General features: G+C 30.6%; 1 protein-coding gene across 1 annotated transcript in view; it reads left to right on the forward strand.

Moving 5' to 3' along the window:
• LOC107454571 (nose resistant to fluoxetine protein 6-like) overlaps nucleotides 1–15,387 on the forward strand; it is a gene marked incomplete at both ends in the record, with an annotated part of 51,349 nt that overhangs the window by 22,179 nt on the left and 13,783 nt on the right. The window contains 3 exon segments of the mRNA XM_071183003.1: nucleotides 937–1,034; nucleotides 7,363–7,542; nucleotides 9,899–9,983. Coding sequence (XP_071039104.1) covers nucleotides 937–1,034; nucleotides 7,363–7,542; nucleotides 9,899–9,983 — 363 coding nt within the window.

A 15,387-nucleotide genomic window follows, 5' to 3' on the forward strand; every position in this document is an offset into this window, starting at 1 on the left:
ATATATATGCATAACGCAATAAAGACAAAAAGGATAGCAGAAACGAGAGATTAACGAAGAAAATGAAGAAAAAAAATAATAAGTTTTATTTAGAACTTTTTTTTTTGGATATAATTGTGTGATCTGATGAAGAGATTATATTTTATCCTTATTTTATTTTCCGGATTTTGATATTTTTCTTAAAATTTAATAGTTTAAAAAAAAATTTAAATAATTTTTTAATAACTTTTTTTCTTTTCCTTTAAAAAATATTTATATTTTTTCCATGCTTTCTCTATATTAACTTTTATATATCTACAAGTATATATATGCGAAACTGACAAATTTTATATATCTACAAGTATAAATTTACTTCAGGAACAAGGTTTACGAATGTTAAAGACACCAAGAACTAAAGCAAGAAACAACATGAATGGAGAATAAATAAAATCACAGAAATCGACGTACTATAGTTTCGGTTCTATAAACAAGAATCTACTTCAAAGTCTGAACATCAAATAATAATCGAAATATGAAGAGAGAAACTCGTGTAAATGGGTTTCGCTAACGAGGACAGAGGAACAGTGCTAAAATAGGAAAATAAAATAGGGGAGATTAGAAAAAGGTGTAAGGGGGTCCGTTGTTTGCAAAAAAAATTAAATCAAAAAATATTTCCAATCATTGGGAAAAGTGAGATAATAGACAGATCAATAACTAAATTATTGTAATTTTTTAAATAAAATATGAAAGCTGTCTTTGAAAAATTTTACAGCCGATTAAAGAAGCGAGTCTAATCAAATGGAGATTGTTTTCAAGCATCTTAAATAGTCACACAATTCACATACTATTTTAAGGATTTATTAGACAGATTCTGGAAATTAACAGCATCATCTTTTGTTATCGAAGTAATTTGTTTTCGCTTTATTAAATTAAACAAAAAAATAAAAACATTTTCAGGATTTTTCTAGTTGTTTTGCTACTTGTTTGCGCAAGTGGTACAATACTGGATTTAAAGGACAGAAAAAGGAAAGAAAATAAGCTGAAATATCCAGAAAGTAAGTTATTACTTTTGTGTATTTCATTAAAAGTTTATAACCACGGATATTCACAATTCGTGGTCAACTAGAAAATATGTAAGAATTTAAGAATCTGATAGTAAAAACTACAGACGAATTTTTTGATGATAAATATGTTCAATTCGAAAAAAGCGAATAGGAATAAAAGGCCGAAAAAATTAAAAAAAAAACTTTTTTTTATATTTTAAGCAGTTTAAGTTGATTTTAACATTAGATAACTAAATATTTTTTCCAATGCCTAATCAGTCGTTATATCANTTCGAAAAAAGCGAATAGGAATAAAAGGCCGAAAAAATTAAAAAAAAACTTTTTTTTATATTTTAAGCAGTTTAAGTTGATTTTAACATTAGATAACTAAATATTTTTTCCAATACCTAATCAGTCATTATATCATATAAAGATATCAATAGGGCAGACTTGTTGGCCACTCTTTCAGGGGCCCCATATTAGGTGGCCAACGTTGCTCCCTCTGTGAGGGCAGAGAATGAGGAATATCCAATGCCTTGTCCGGCATTCGAACTCAGGACTTTTCTGGTGTGAGGTCAAGACCCTGACTACGACACAGTTCGGTCGGTGCATAACTAAACATTCATCCAGCAGAATCTCACCATTCACAAAGTCGGACTGTTACCGTACCACTTTTTTAGAACATCTAATGGTTAAAAAAATATGTCTAAAAAGAGGCTCATTGAAATGAAGGATGACATAAGAACCCTTTTAACCATGGTTGAAGTATCAAACTGTATTTATAGCTTTACCATCAAAGCCAATACGAGGGTTGCTATTTATATTTCTGGCTTTGGCAACAGTAAGTGTTGCTAGGCGACCGCAGACGATTTTAATTGAAAGTTTGATATTTTTAAACATAAATTCAGCAGACGATTTACCATTATAGNTCACAATTCGTGGTCAACTAGAAAATATGTAAGAATTTAAGAATCTGATAGTAAAAACTACAGACGGAATTTTTTGATGATAAATATGTAAAAACATGTTCAATTCGAAAAAAGCAAATAAAATAAAAGGTTGAAAAAGTCTTAAAAAAATTTTAGTTTATATTTTAAGTAGTTTAAGTTGATTTTAACATCAGATCATAATATTTTTTCTTTCAATGTCCTCCCGATTGACACTCGCCATTTAGATACCTGTAAGGCAGATTTGTTGACCACTCTTTCAGGGGTACTATATTAGGTGTGCCAACTTTTCTCCCACTGTAAGGACAGAGAAGGAAAGAACATTCAATGCCGTGTCCGGAATTCAAACTAAGGACTTTTCTGATGTGAGATCCACTCTTTGACCACAAAACAGTCCGGTCGGTGCATAAGTAAACATTCATCCAACAGAATCTTACCATTCGTCAGTTTAGCAAATTCGATATGTTACCGTACCTCTTTTTTAGGACATTTAAATGTTTAAAGAATATATCCAAAGGAAGCTCATTGTAATGGAGGGGACAAAATCATCATTTTAACCACATTTCAACATTAAGAACTGTATTTATAGCTTTACCATCACAGCCAATAGAAACAACCCAGAAAGCATGTGACGTTACTGCAACCTTGTGTCGGAATTTTCTTTTTACTGTCACGGAAATGTTCGTACTAAAAACCTTCTTTTCAATAAAGCAAAAATATTGCAGTTTCAAACCTTTCATCCTAAAAGAATTAAAAATTATTTTTTAAATAGTACTGTCACTAAAGGTCCGTCATGACGTTCTAGCTGACGTCACACTAGCGATAGGATCAAATTGCATTGTCCATTAAAATTTCAAGACAAGGTGGATTTCAGCTGAGAATACAAGACTTAACGAAAAGAAACCTTATAATTACCTAGATTTAAGATTATTTTCACCTTGAGACTAGCTTTATTAATGGTTTTTTTTTTCACTCTTGAAAACACTAAGTCAACCTCGATTTAAGGTTTTTATGTGGAAGGATGTTTTCCAAGATGTTGGATTTGGGTAATGTGCGTAGAATAAAGCATATTGTCACAAATCTCGTTTTAAGGTTAGAAGGTTTACACGTAAACCGCATAACAAACAGTTTTAGGATTACATTAAAAGGTTTTTGCTGAGTTAAAATGGACCTTATTTTGATATCTGGGCAATCGCTTCCCGTCAAATTGATTTATTTTTCAAATATTGATACATTTTTTCAATTATATTGGATTCATAACTATTTTACGAGTGTCTCGCGTGTGGTAGATATATTTTACCCAGTTCTTAAATTATGTGCTCTGTCTATGTTGTCCTTTCATGCATTTTTAAACAAAATTTTCTTGAAATAAGAACTGCGTTTTTCTCCTATCGAAATATATTCCTTACACGTTGACGCCGTTGTGTTTATTTTGAAGTATATGTTTAATTACTAAGTTTGCGTTTTCTACGCTAAATAGTTCACGCAAAGACGCAATGACAGTTGTTTCCCTGTTTGAAATTCTTTCTTTCACTTATTACAGCATTAGCAAGAAGCAACAGGCATCACCTGTTTTTTAATGTTTTAATGTAAAATTACTTTTTAAGATACACTTTTATAACTGAATAGGCAAATAAAATCGGTATTTCTACGTGTGTTTAATATTTTAAGCATTTTACGCCCTTCTGTTTTTAAATCTTTCTGTTTCTCTTAAGCAAGTTCAGTATTTCTAGTAGGTTGTTGGTCATGCAAAAAATTTTAGATCTGTAGCAGTTTTTATTTTTATTTTTAAACTTACAATCAGTGTTTACAGCACAAATACGGATACTTTGGTTTTCACGAAATCAAGAGAAAATGATTGTGCGCTTACATGTTTAGCTTCAAACAGCTTTGATTTAGCATCAGCCATGAATCCTTAACTTATTTTCTTAAAGCTATACTTTTGGCAATAAAATCAAATTGTAATAGGTGTATGATAGTTTCCATTAACTGTACTATTCAAATATAAGGAGATCAGTATACATTGATTCGAAGAAGTGTACAACTGAACTAAGAACGAGGAAAAGCTGCTTTAAGAGAAAAAGCTAAGAACGTCAATTTTTGCTTATTTCAAAAAACTTAAGAGCTTATGCGTGACCTTTTTTTATCCAATGCAGGCATATGAAGGGCAAATTTGTTGGCCACTCTTTCAGGGGCACCCTATTAGATGGGCCAACGTTGCTCCCACAGTAAGGACAGAGAGAAGGAAAATGCCTTGCGAACCTTTCTGATGCAAAGGCAGTTCCCCAACACCTACACAGTCCGGCCGGCTTATACGTGACCTAAAAATTTTAAAAAATAACTATTATTTTGTCATATTAAAAGANCACCCAATGACTACTTCTTATTCCCACACATCAAAAATAAATTACGTGGACAACGATTTTCGACCCCCGAAGAAGCGGTTGATGCATTCAAAACGCATGTTTTGGAGTTACCTCAATCGGACTGGAAAAAGTGCTTTGAAAATTGGTTCAAACGCATGCAAAAGTGCATTGATCATCATGGAGAATATTTTGAAAAACAGTAAAACCAATTTCGATCCTACATATTTGTTTTTTCATTATTAGGCCAGAAATATAAATAGCAACCCTCGTAGCATGTAAATGCTTTACGTCAATTTTTTTTTTCTTCAAATGCTGATAATTTTTTTCAGCTGTTTTTGAACGAATGTTGATTGTCATAGATATATTTTAACGGGGTCGACCCTCAAATTATAGAATGTAGCCGCAGTTTGAGAAATATAGTCTCAATATTTTGGTCTGGAGAGTGCTCCAAAGTTTGGACCCCTTATATATCTCTAGAACATTTTAGGTGAATTGATAAATATTTGCACCCAGTTATAAAATTCTTTTATCCAATAATAATTCCATGCAAAGAAAAATAGCTTTTAGTATTACTTTTTTATCATTTTATTTAATAATACTATTTATTTAATAATAATTACTGCTCCATTTAATAAAAATTTTTGAATAGGAAATAAGGAATTTGAATTTCATTTTAAAGAATGTCATTTTGCGTGGCAAAATGCTAAATTTGAGCAAAATCAGTTCAAAAGTTTCTGAAAATTTAATTATCATGAAATAAAAAAGTCAGATGTTTAAAATTCGATTTCTCAGGAACTATTCGACCAATTTTGCTCAAATTTGGTAATTTTCATTGTAAAATTATGTTCTTTAAATCGATACAAAAAACTGCATACTTTACAATTCCAAATTTTTAGACCATTATTAAATATAATTATAAAACATAATCAACATTTACTAAAAACTATTTTTTGCTTAATGATTATCTTTCAACAAATTAATTTTATAATTGTGTGCAAAAATGTTTCAATTCGGTTAAACAGTTCTCGAGATAAAGTGAAGTACGCAAAAAGTAAAATTAACATTACGGAGCCCAAACTTTGGAGCGCTCTCCTGACAAAACTATTTGGGCCCTATTTCCCAGATTGCGGCTACCCCCTATGTTTTGGCGGTTAGAAATCCGAATCAGTCGAAAAACGTGTAGGCTTCTTCAGCGAAAGTACGTTATTGTGCCTAATTTCGTAGCTTAAAATATCATCTGCACTTATTAATTGGCTTTTTTGAGATCATCCTCTAGAGCAGTGTTTCCCAAAGTGTGGTACGCGTACTCCCAGGGGTACGGGAACAGTTTAGCTGGGGTACACGTTCTTATGCGAAATATCTTGCCACAAACGAAAATTTCAAAAATTTTTATTTAAAAATAAAGTTAGCTATTAAAATTTAGGATAACGTATTTTTCTATTTGCTATTTTTTGCAGAGTTAACAGTTATTAGTGATATCAACAGCCAGTTGTGATTTTTAACTTTTCATTAACCATTCATTTTTTTATTAGTGGTACACACAGCTTTATGAAAAATTTAGAAAGGGTGCACAAAAGTCATAAGTTTGGGAAACACTGCTCTAGAGCCATTAAAATTGAATCCTAGAAAGCGAAAATCCGATCATTAGATCAAAGTTGTTAAGAGGTCCGTTTTTTTTCTTCTTCTTTTTTTTCTTTTTTCTTGTTTCATTGTACATAGTTATCAAGCTATACATTTTAACGAACGAATATTTGTCTTCTTTGTCAGGTTTAACCCGGCAAGTTGTGAAAGGTTTTTCGCTTTATGCTAATACGAAAGAGTTATTTACGGAGAACGTCAAGAAAACATCTTTAGACTACATTAATGGATTTCGGGCTCTACTTTGTGTATTGAACGTATGGACACATGCCATGATATATCCGACTTTTTGGAAGGAATTGCGTTATAGTAAGTATATTTAACAATAAACATACCTCAACCGGTCGAATGACCATTGAAGAACATTTGCATGGAAAATGCGCTTATCGTTTTTGCACATTTCACTTCATGACTATTTCTAACAATTATATACAGTTGATATTCTATTATTATTATTATTTTTTGTATTTTGTTCACTTCGAATAATACCTATTTCTACCACAACGAGTCATTTGACAGGGAGAACAATTTATTGCTTTATAAGGTTATCCGATCAGAAATTATGATGTAATGCGTGTTGCATTCGATTACTTGCACATTTCTGCAAAGACTGTTACGTTCAATCAGAAGAACTTTTAATTCAAATTTCAAGAAAGTACCCTAAATTTTAGATTGCCATTTTTGTGTAAGAAAAAGTGACGAAAACTAAATGTTTTGGTAAGCAGCTTATTATTTTTTTATATCTTTACTTCATTTCTAACTAGCTGTTAGTTTTTACCCAGAAAAATGTCGAAACAATCTAGACAGTTCTTACAAGAAATAATATTAATTAAATAATTATAAGATTTATAATTCTTATAAGAATTATAGAAATAATAATAATTAGGCCAAATATGTTTGCTGAAAATGTACAATGGAAAGACCCTGTATGTGTGAAAAATGCGTTGAGCAATGAGTTAAAAATTCTTATTCTTTGTGTTTGTAATACATAAAAGTTTGCAATATACAATTTCATATAATTATAATAAAGTTTATTTAGTTTATTTCCTTCCTAACATCCATATTCCATACTGTCAATCTAGAAACATTAAGTCCGTTCTTTTGACCGGCAGTGGAAGAAATAGGTATACATTAAGAGTTGGTATGTTTAGTGTTAGCAAAATGCCTGAAGCATTTGTCACATGGCGATAAAGCGTTGCTATCTGTAGAATTCTTTGGACGTTTCGATTAAAAATTTCGCCAAAAATAAAAAGGATAAACGTTCGAAAAAAAAACATTAAAATTGAGATAAGGAATGTGAACATTTGAGTGTAAAAAAAATTTGTTCNGCGCACTGTACATATAATTAACAAACTATACATATTATCGAATATTTGTCTTCTTTTTCAGGCTTAACCCGACAAGTTCTGAAAGGTTTTTCTCTTTATACTAATACGAAAGAATTATTTGCGGAGAGAGTCAAGAAAACATCCTTAGACTACCTTCATGGATTTCGGGTTCTGCTTTGTCTATCGATCATTAGGGGACATACCATGGCATATCCCACTGTTTGGAAAGAATTGCGCTATAGTAAGCATATTATTATTTGTTGTTTGATTCGCCCTATCCACTCTAAGGAAATCATTATTTTTTTATTACAAAAATATTTTTTCTAAAATATAGTTAATAAACTAGTTTAGGTTTTGAAAAAAATATTTTTCTGAACTGCGAATATCAATTTTTGAAATTTTAACTTTTATTTTGAGCTTTTTTTTAAAAAATATTATGAAATTCCTAAAAATAAAAATTAGAATTTTTTTTTTTTAGACAAAAAATTTAAAAGATGCAAGTCTGAAAATTTTTAAACAGAAAACAACGATTTTCGTTCATGAAAATCAAAAAGATAAACATTTGAAAAAACTCTTAAATTGATAAGAATTGAAAATATAACTAATGTGTTTTGGAGAATATTTTGAACATTTAAACATTTTAGAAATATTTATCGTTTAAAAAACCGTTATAGGAAGAAGATTTCCTTAGATCGAAAATATATTTAACATTTTTGAATGACGGTTAGATTAAAATTTTCATTGAAAATAAAAAATAAAAAAACAACCTTAAAAATTTTAAAAATGACGAAAATTAAAAAGATGAGCATCTGAAAAATTTGTTACTGGAAAACAAAAACTTCATTAAGTGGAGAATATTTTGAACTCTCAGTTTAATAATTTCAATGAGAATGAAAAACATAAACGTTTGGATAATTTACTTTAGAGAGACAACGACTTTGATACTTGTAGAATATTTTAAATGCATAAAAACGCATCGTTCCGATTAAAAAATTCTGACAGAAAAAAAATAATAAAACTTTTATGGAAATGAAAAGATAAACTTCTGAAAAATTCGTTACAGGGCTCAAATTTCATGGTCATAGAGAAAATATTTTAATGTTATTTAACGTTTAAATTAAAACTTTGTACAAAAATGAAAAATGAAAATTGTTTGAAAAATTCTGAAAATAACGAAAACTGAAACAATGACCGTTTGAAACAGACGCAATAGGTATAAACAGACATTGACGTCTCCATATGGAAAATATTTTTAATGTTATTTAACGTTTAAATTAAAACTTCGATGTCAATACAAAAGATTGAACGTTTGAACAAAAATCCTAAAATAACGAAATTTGAAAATAACTCGTTATAAGGAGAAAACTACTTCGCGGAGAATATTTGGAATGTTTAAATACGAAACGCTCTGGATTCAAATTTCAACGAAAATATTTAAAAAAAAAAAAAAGGCTCAAATTTCAACGAAAGAAACGGAAGATAAACGGAAGGGTTTTATGATACTAATGAATGCATCAGTGGACTGTATGATTAAAACAACTAAATTTAACAAACAACCGAGAATCCTTGGCTGACAAGAGCGATTGACCCGCGTGATTCTCCGTCTAGAAGAGGGAGAATGAATTGTTATTTCCCGCGTGATGAACGCCATCTCCACCCACTTATGATGATCCTTTAGAAGACCATGCTTTTTTGTTAAATATTTTTCTTCGAATTGAACATATCTATAGTCAGCGTTGATAAAATGTCTGAAACCTTTGTTATATGAAGATAAAAAACCTTGCTATCTATGGAGTTCATTGAATGTTTAACGTTTCGATTAAAAATTTCGCCAAAGATAAAAAGGATAAACGTTCGAAAAATATTACTAAAATTGAAGAGCTGAATGTCTGAAAAATTCTTCATCGGAATCAACGCCCTTGTCAAAAGGAAAACATTCTGAATAAAAAAATTCACCAGGTTAGGATAAATAAATTGTCAGGACAGTCTTGACATACGCTTCTGAAGCTTGGACAATGACAAAATTGTAACACAATATTTGAGAGAAAGATTTCGTGGAGTAAACTTGATGGTGTAAATGAAATCAATAACTGGAGAAGGAGATTTAACTTTGAACTGCTCGGGATCTATAAACAACCCGATATTATTAAATACATAAAAATGAATAGAATGAATTGGATGACCTACGTGATTCGAATGAGTGATGACAATACAATAAAATAGATACTGCTTTTTAGCCTTCGTAACCTTCTAGTTGAAAATTTCCCCTGAAATTGAAAAGATAAACTTATGAAAAATTCGTTATGGGGAGGCAATGACATTGTTATATAAAAATGACATTGTGATTGCCATGTGGAGAACATTTTGAATGCCATTGACGAACAGTTTAAAATGTTTGTAACAGAGAAAAATTCTGCATAGGTAGAATTTGCTGTTTGCTCATTGATGTTTGAAAAGTTTCAGAAAGTGGATTTCTAGATCATAACTTCAGAAACAGTTTTAAAATAATTTTAAAATAATACCCTTCTGAATATAATTTTTTCAGAACAATCCATATTGTATGAAAAACATTTTTAATCTAATTTTTCCTTTTGTAGGAAATTTTCACTTCATATTCGAATTTTTGAGTTATCTTTTGGAAAATAACGGCCCAGTTATAGTGGACTGTTTCATTACTATCAGGTACTTAAAATATATGGTACTCTATCTTTACTATGTTAGTACGTTTTCCATGCTTCTAATAATTTACTTAAAATGTGCAATGTTCGAAAATTATTGAAATATCCAAATATCTCAAGAAATGGGCATCGAAACAGAAAACTAAAAATATATATCAGATCAAATGCTTAAAAAATGCACACCGAAACAAAAATCTAATAATAACTTCGGATCACCACTCTAAAAATGTACATCGCGTAAAAAATATACTAATACATATCGGATAAGATGTCTTACAATATATATCGGGTCAAAAATATTCTAATACACGTCGGATGAAAAATCTAAAAATACACGAGTGAATTATATTCAAACAATGCACTCAATAATGATACCCAACTCGACCTCAAAATCCTTGACGGTGAAGATTTAAAAATTTCAAATAAGATCTTGGTATCATAATTTTGAAAATATTTCTCGAAATTCATGACGTTTGACTGTTTCCATATCATGCTCAGTATCTATAATTTATTTTCTCTACTGTTTACTTAATCAAAGTGAATCAAAAGTTTAATTTTTATCAATGTTTTAATTAATGTCAAGATATTTTTCGAACTGAACGAAATTGCTTTGAATTATGAATTGGTGAGGGCCTACTCACGTTAACGCTTATTTTCAGACAGAGCAGACTAACGAGCAATTTACTTTGTCAAAAACTTTTTCAAAAATACACAAATTAGAGATAACAGTCGGCATATTTCAAGAGCTCAAAAACAGGTACCCAATTTGAAGACTTGCCACACGTGAAAGAGAAGAAGTTACTCAGAAAAATGGAAAAATAAAGGTAAGAAACTAAACTATGAAAACCACAGTAGCTGATAAAGATAAAAGATGAAAAACAATGCAAAAAAAACACAAATCAATCAATATTTTCCCCTGATTTGTGTTTTTTGGTAGGAAACATTACGCTTTGCATTTCAAAAAACCTTTGTTTCTTTTCAGTCACATCTGGCAAGTCATGAAAATGGGCGCCTGTTTTTGAGCGCTTGAAACATGTCAACTGTTTTTCCCAATTCGTATATTTTTGAAGCAAATGCAGTTTTTAATCAAGCAATATCTTACCGCTTCAGTTTTTTTAGCATTATTTATTTCACGAGCGATTATCTCCAAGGCATAAATGATATCAAATATATTTTCTATTTGAATAAAATTATTTTTTTTTACTTTCATGTTAATCACCACGCTATAATATAACAAACGTATAATTTAATGAAGTAAAATTCGTTTTTTTTTTTTTTTCGTGATGTTTGATACTACAATGGAGGGACCTCACCGCCTGTTCGCTTCGCTTCCACCCCCGATTGCTACTCATTAAATTTTGTTTTGAATCATAAATTGAATTTTTATTAAAATAAAAGGTACTTCGGGACTATACCGAAGTCACGACAACGTTCACTAAAATTCGCAAATCCTTTAAGTCTATCATAATAAAACGCAATTTCCAAAATAAACATTCTAAACACATTAAATTTATCAAATAAAATAATAATAACAAAAAAATTTAAGTGTAAAAATACGTAATAAAAAGAATCAAAACAAAGTAAAAAAAGGATAAAATGTGATGCAACAAAATAAAAAATTATAAAATGGAGTGATAAAATAAATTTGCGGTTATTGGTGCAAAAGCTATTTTCTGGTGATAATTCTGTGTTTGGCGAAAATAGTCAACGGTATAATCCCAAAGTACCAAAAAAACTATTTAATTAAAGGATCCTTTTTTTTCCAAATTAACACAGATAAAACTTCAGATTTTATTAGGATAAAATTCAAACCCACTCATTTGCTGATATATCATAGTAACTTCATCTGCGACTTTTTTAAAAGAACTTGCATTTAATTTTTAGTTTCTAAGAAAATTCATAGTAATGTTATACAGTTTTCTATTCATTGTTTCAATTAGATGTCTTAATTGAATTCAGTTATTCACAAAGCTTGCAATAAAAGTAACTATATCTTATGTATCATTTAATATTTTGAAAACAGTCAATACTGATTTAAAAATGTAGCATGCTGTTGAAACACGAACTACAACTGATTAAAAACACAACTGAAATATTAAAGCACAAACTAGAACATAATTAAAATACAACTCTGTTTGAAAAAACTACCAATACTAACGTTAAAAATTTAACAACTTTTTAATAATTTTAAACATATACCAGTTCTACCAAATAATAAACATCATGCTCAAGAAAAAATCAAATCTGAAAAAATCGGTAACGTAACTAGCACTTAAAAATTACAACAATAACGAAGGCGCAACTAGATCATCCATCGTTTTCTAATTTACTATCGTTTTCAAATTCCAGAAAAAAATGATCTAGTTCATCGCTTTTAACACATGTGATGATGAAGTAATATCATACGATTACTTTATAATAAGGCTCCTCTTTATAATAAAGAAACAACGCGGTGAAAGTTTATAATAGGGTGCTTTTCTTATTTTTGTGTCAGTGCAGGAAACTTGGAAATGAATTGGAAGTGAGGTTTTTTTAATATTAAGGAATCCCTATAGAGAAATAATAGGAAGATGAAAGATTTTGTAAAAAGTAAAAACTCAAAATTCCAGTGACAAGGGGTACTCTAACCAAGAACTCTTTAAATAGCCATCAATTTGAAAAATAATCAAAAGCTTAATAACAGAAAATATTAAGAAGGGTCAATAAGTATTACAACAACATTTTGACCTATATATAGAATAATGTAAAGAATTTGTCTGTTTACATACCGGATTGTGGGTATATTGTTGGCACTTAAAATACGACGTTCAAAATGTAGCTAAATGACATGAAGTTCGGCAACACCAGCGAATTTCATGAATTTTTATTTGTTGTTTTTTGGTGTTTAAACTTTTATCAATAAGCTCTAAATGACTGAACTTCGGCTTTTGATTCGTTATTTTATTTTTTATAACCATCTTTGAACGCAATTTCGGATTTACGACTACTAATGTTCAACACCGTAGCCTTGTAATTTTGAACCCAATCCAGAAAACAAGGGAACTCCTGGATCAAGTATTGGGAGAAATTTGCTTTCGTGGAGGTTCTTTTTAATGGAAATAACCCGCATTTGCGTTACATGGAGGGAAAAACCACGAAAACCTCCTATGGTTATCCTGACTGCAAGGGGGGTCTGACCCATGATTCGTCTACCACTGAGGATATTTTACGTCAGCACTGTGGTCGATGCGAGCCGGGTTCGAAATGCATATCGATCAGTCATCTCTGGGATTCGAACCCGATCACCTCATTCGACGGCAAACGCCATGAGCCACCATGGCTCTTGATTTGTTATTGCTATAAGCGAGAACTTTCAGCGAGAGTGTTGCAGAACTTTTTTAACAGCCTATTATAACCAAATTATGCAACACCAATTTCCGGTTTTTTAAATAGATTGTCAATTACGAATTTTTTCAAGCAAATTGTTTTTTTTTTTTTTCTTCTTTTGTGATTTTTTATGTATCTGCCTTTTGATCCCACCGCTTTAAAACGAAAGGCCTACGAATTTTAGTATCTTTTTTTTCCATCGTAATGTTCAAAATTCTTTCCTTCAAAGTGAGCCATTTCATTTTTGGGACGATTTTTTCTGTTTCAAAAAAAAAAAAATAATTCAAGAAATCCATTTTTTCGTCATCTATTTCTCCCGACATTTTTTAATTGGGATCTGTAAGTCTATGGTATATATTATTTTCAAATTTAGTAAACATGTATAGTAATCTCTCATTTAAGATCAAAAAGAAGGAAAACAAATAATATTTTTTAATTAATTTTTAAACATACCTGCCACAGTGCGCCTTAACTAAAATTAAATAAAATGTTCCTACACCTAGGAAATTAGAAGAGATTCTGAATTTACAATGTGCTTAGATAATAAAAGTCGAAAAATTAAAATAATCTGTGGAGAGATTTTTAAAAAATTCCTCTTTGAACATTTTTGCTCACGAAGTACGATATTTCAAAAATGTTAGCATCATTTTATACTTATAAATAGAAAGAAAAATAACATATTTGTATTAAATATTCATAATAACAGTTTATAATAAATTTTATAATTATTAGAAGTTCTTTAATTGTTAATTATAGTCGATGAACCACTATTTATAAAACAAAAATAATAAAAACTTAAATAGACTCTAGCGACGCAAGCACTGTGACTGTGTGTGCAAAACGAAGTAGAAAAGCAATTGAACCAGGATAAAAAACAAAACTTAATATCACAGCTCATTCTGTCGATGATTATTTTGATTTTAAGGAATTTCCTTCCGTTTGTATAAAAGGCGATGAAGTCTCGGATGCTCCTGCGCTTGGAGTTTACTGCATGTGAAAAATAAACGAGATGTACTGGATGTTCACTTAAAAATGGGTATTGATGTAGAAGGTGGATTTTTAAAAATATGTCTTTCAGTACAATCAAATGAGTTGGACTTCGGGTGCAGCGGTAAGCGTGCTAAGTATGATGAGGGGATAGCTGCAAGGAAATTTAAGGATTCTAGAGTTAAACGACTATTCATTCTACCAGCCGTTACGAGTGCACAAGAAAATTATAAGAATGTAGATCAACTCATTTCAACGTTGAATATAAGTCCTTTCCACGGCACAATTAAAACCGATTTGAAGTTAGAGAATATCTTAGCAGATATAATGTCGCACAGCAGCGCATATCCATGCACTTATTGTTATGCCAAGAAAGATAAGCTAAACAGCTGTGGCGAATTGAAATCCCCCGAAAATGTTTCATCGTATTATACAAGTTGGCTGACTGAAGGAAAAGGTTCAAAAACAAAGCGAAAGATTATTTCAATTGCATCAATCCACTACTAATTGCAACTGTTGGAGGCAAAACATTCCTAGACATTATTCCACCGCCAGAATTACACCTTATGCTTGGTGTTGTTAACACTGTTTTCACGCATATGTTGAAAGAGTGTGAAAATGAATCGCTGACTTAGACAAAAGCTTGTCACGTTTAACGAAATCAAACGAGAATGTTCTGGGTTTAAAGGAAATGCATGCAAAACACTTTTGGCTAAAGAAGAACTTCTGCACTAGTTTAAAAATCTAGCAATACTGAAGTACGTTAAAGTATTTGACGACTTCAAAAAAGTGGTTTCTGCATGCTTCGGAAATAATCTTGACCAAAATTACAAAGCATGTATAGAAGCTTTCAAAAAGAGCTACATGGACTTAGGTGTCAGCGTTACACCAAAGGTTCATGCAGTTTTTTTTCACATTGAACAGTTCTGTGACAAAAACGGTGAAGGATTAGCATTTTTTGGGGAGCAGGCGATGGAGTCCGTACATTTTGATTTCTTAAAGTCTTCCTGGGAAATTAATAAGGTTGCTGCAAATCACCCGGATTATTCTAAACA

Source organism: Parasteatoda tepidariorum, chromosome 7 (assembly GCF_043381705.1).
Source record: "Parasteatoda tepidariorum isolate YZ-2023 chromosome 7, CAS_Ptep_4.0, whole genome shotgun sequence".
In the NCBI taxonomy this organism is placed as follows: Eukaryota; Metazoa; Arthropoda; class Arachnida; order Araneae; family Theridiidae; genus Parasteatoda; species Parasteatoda tepidariorum.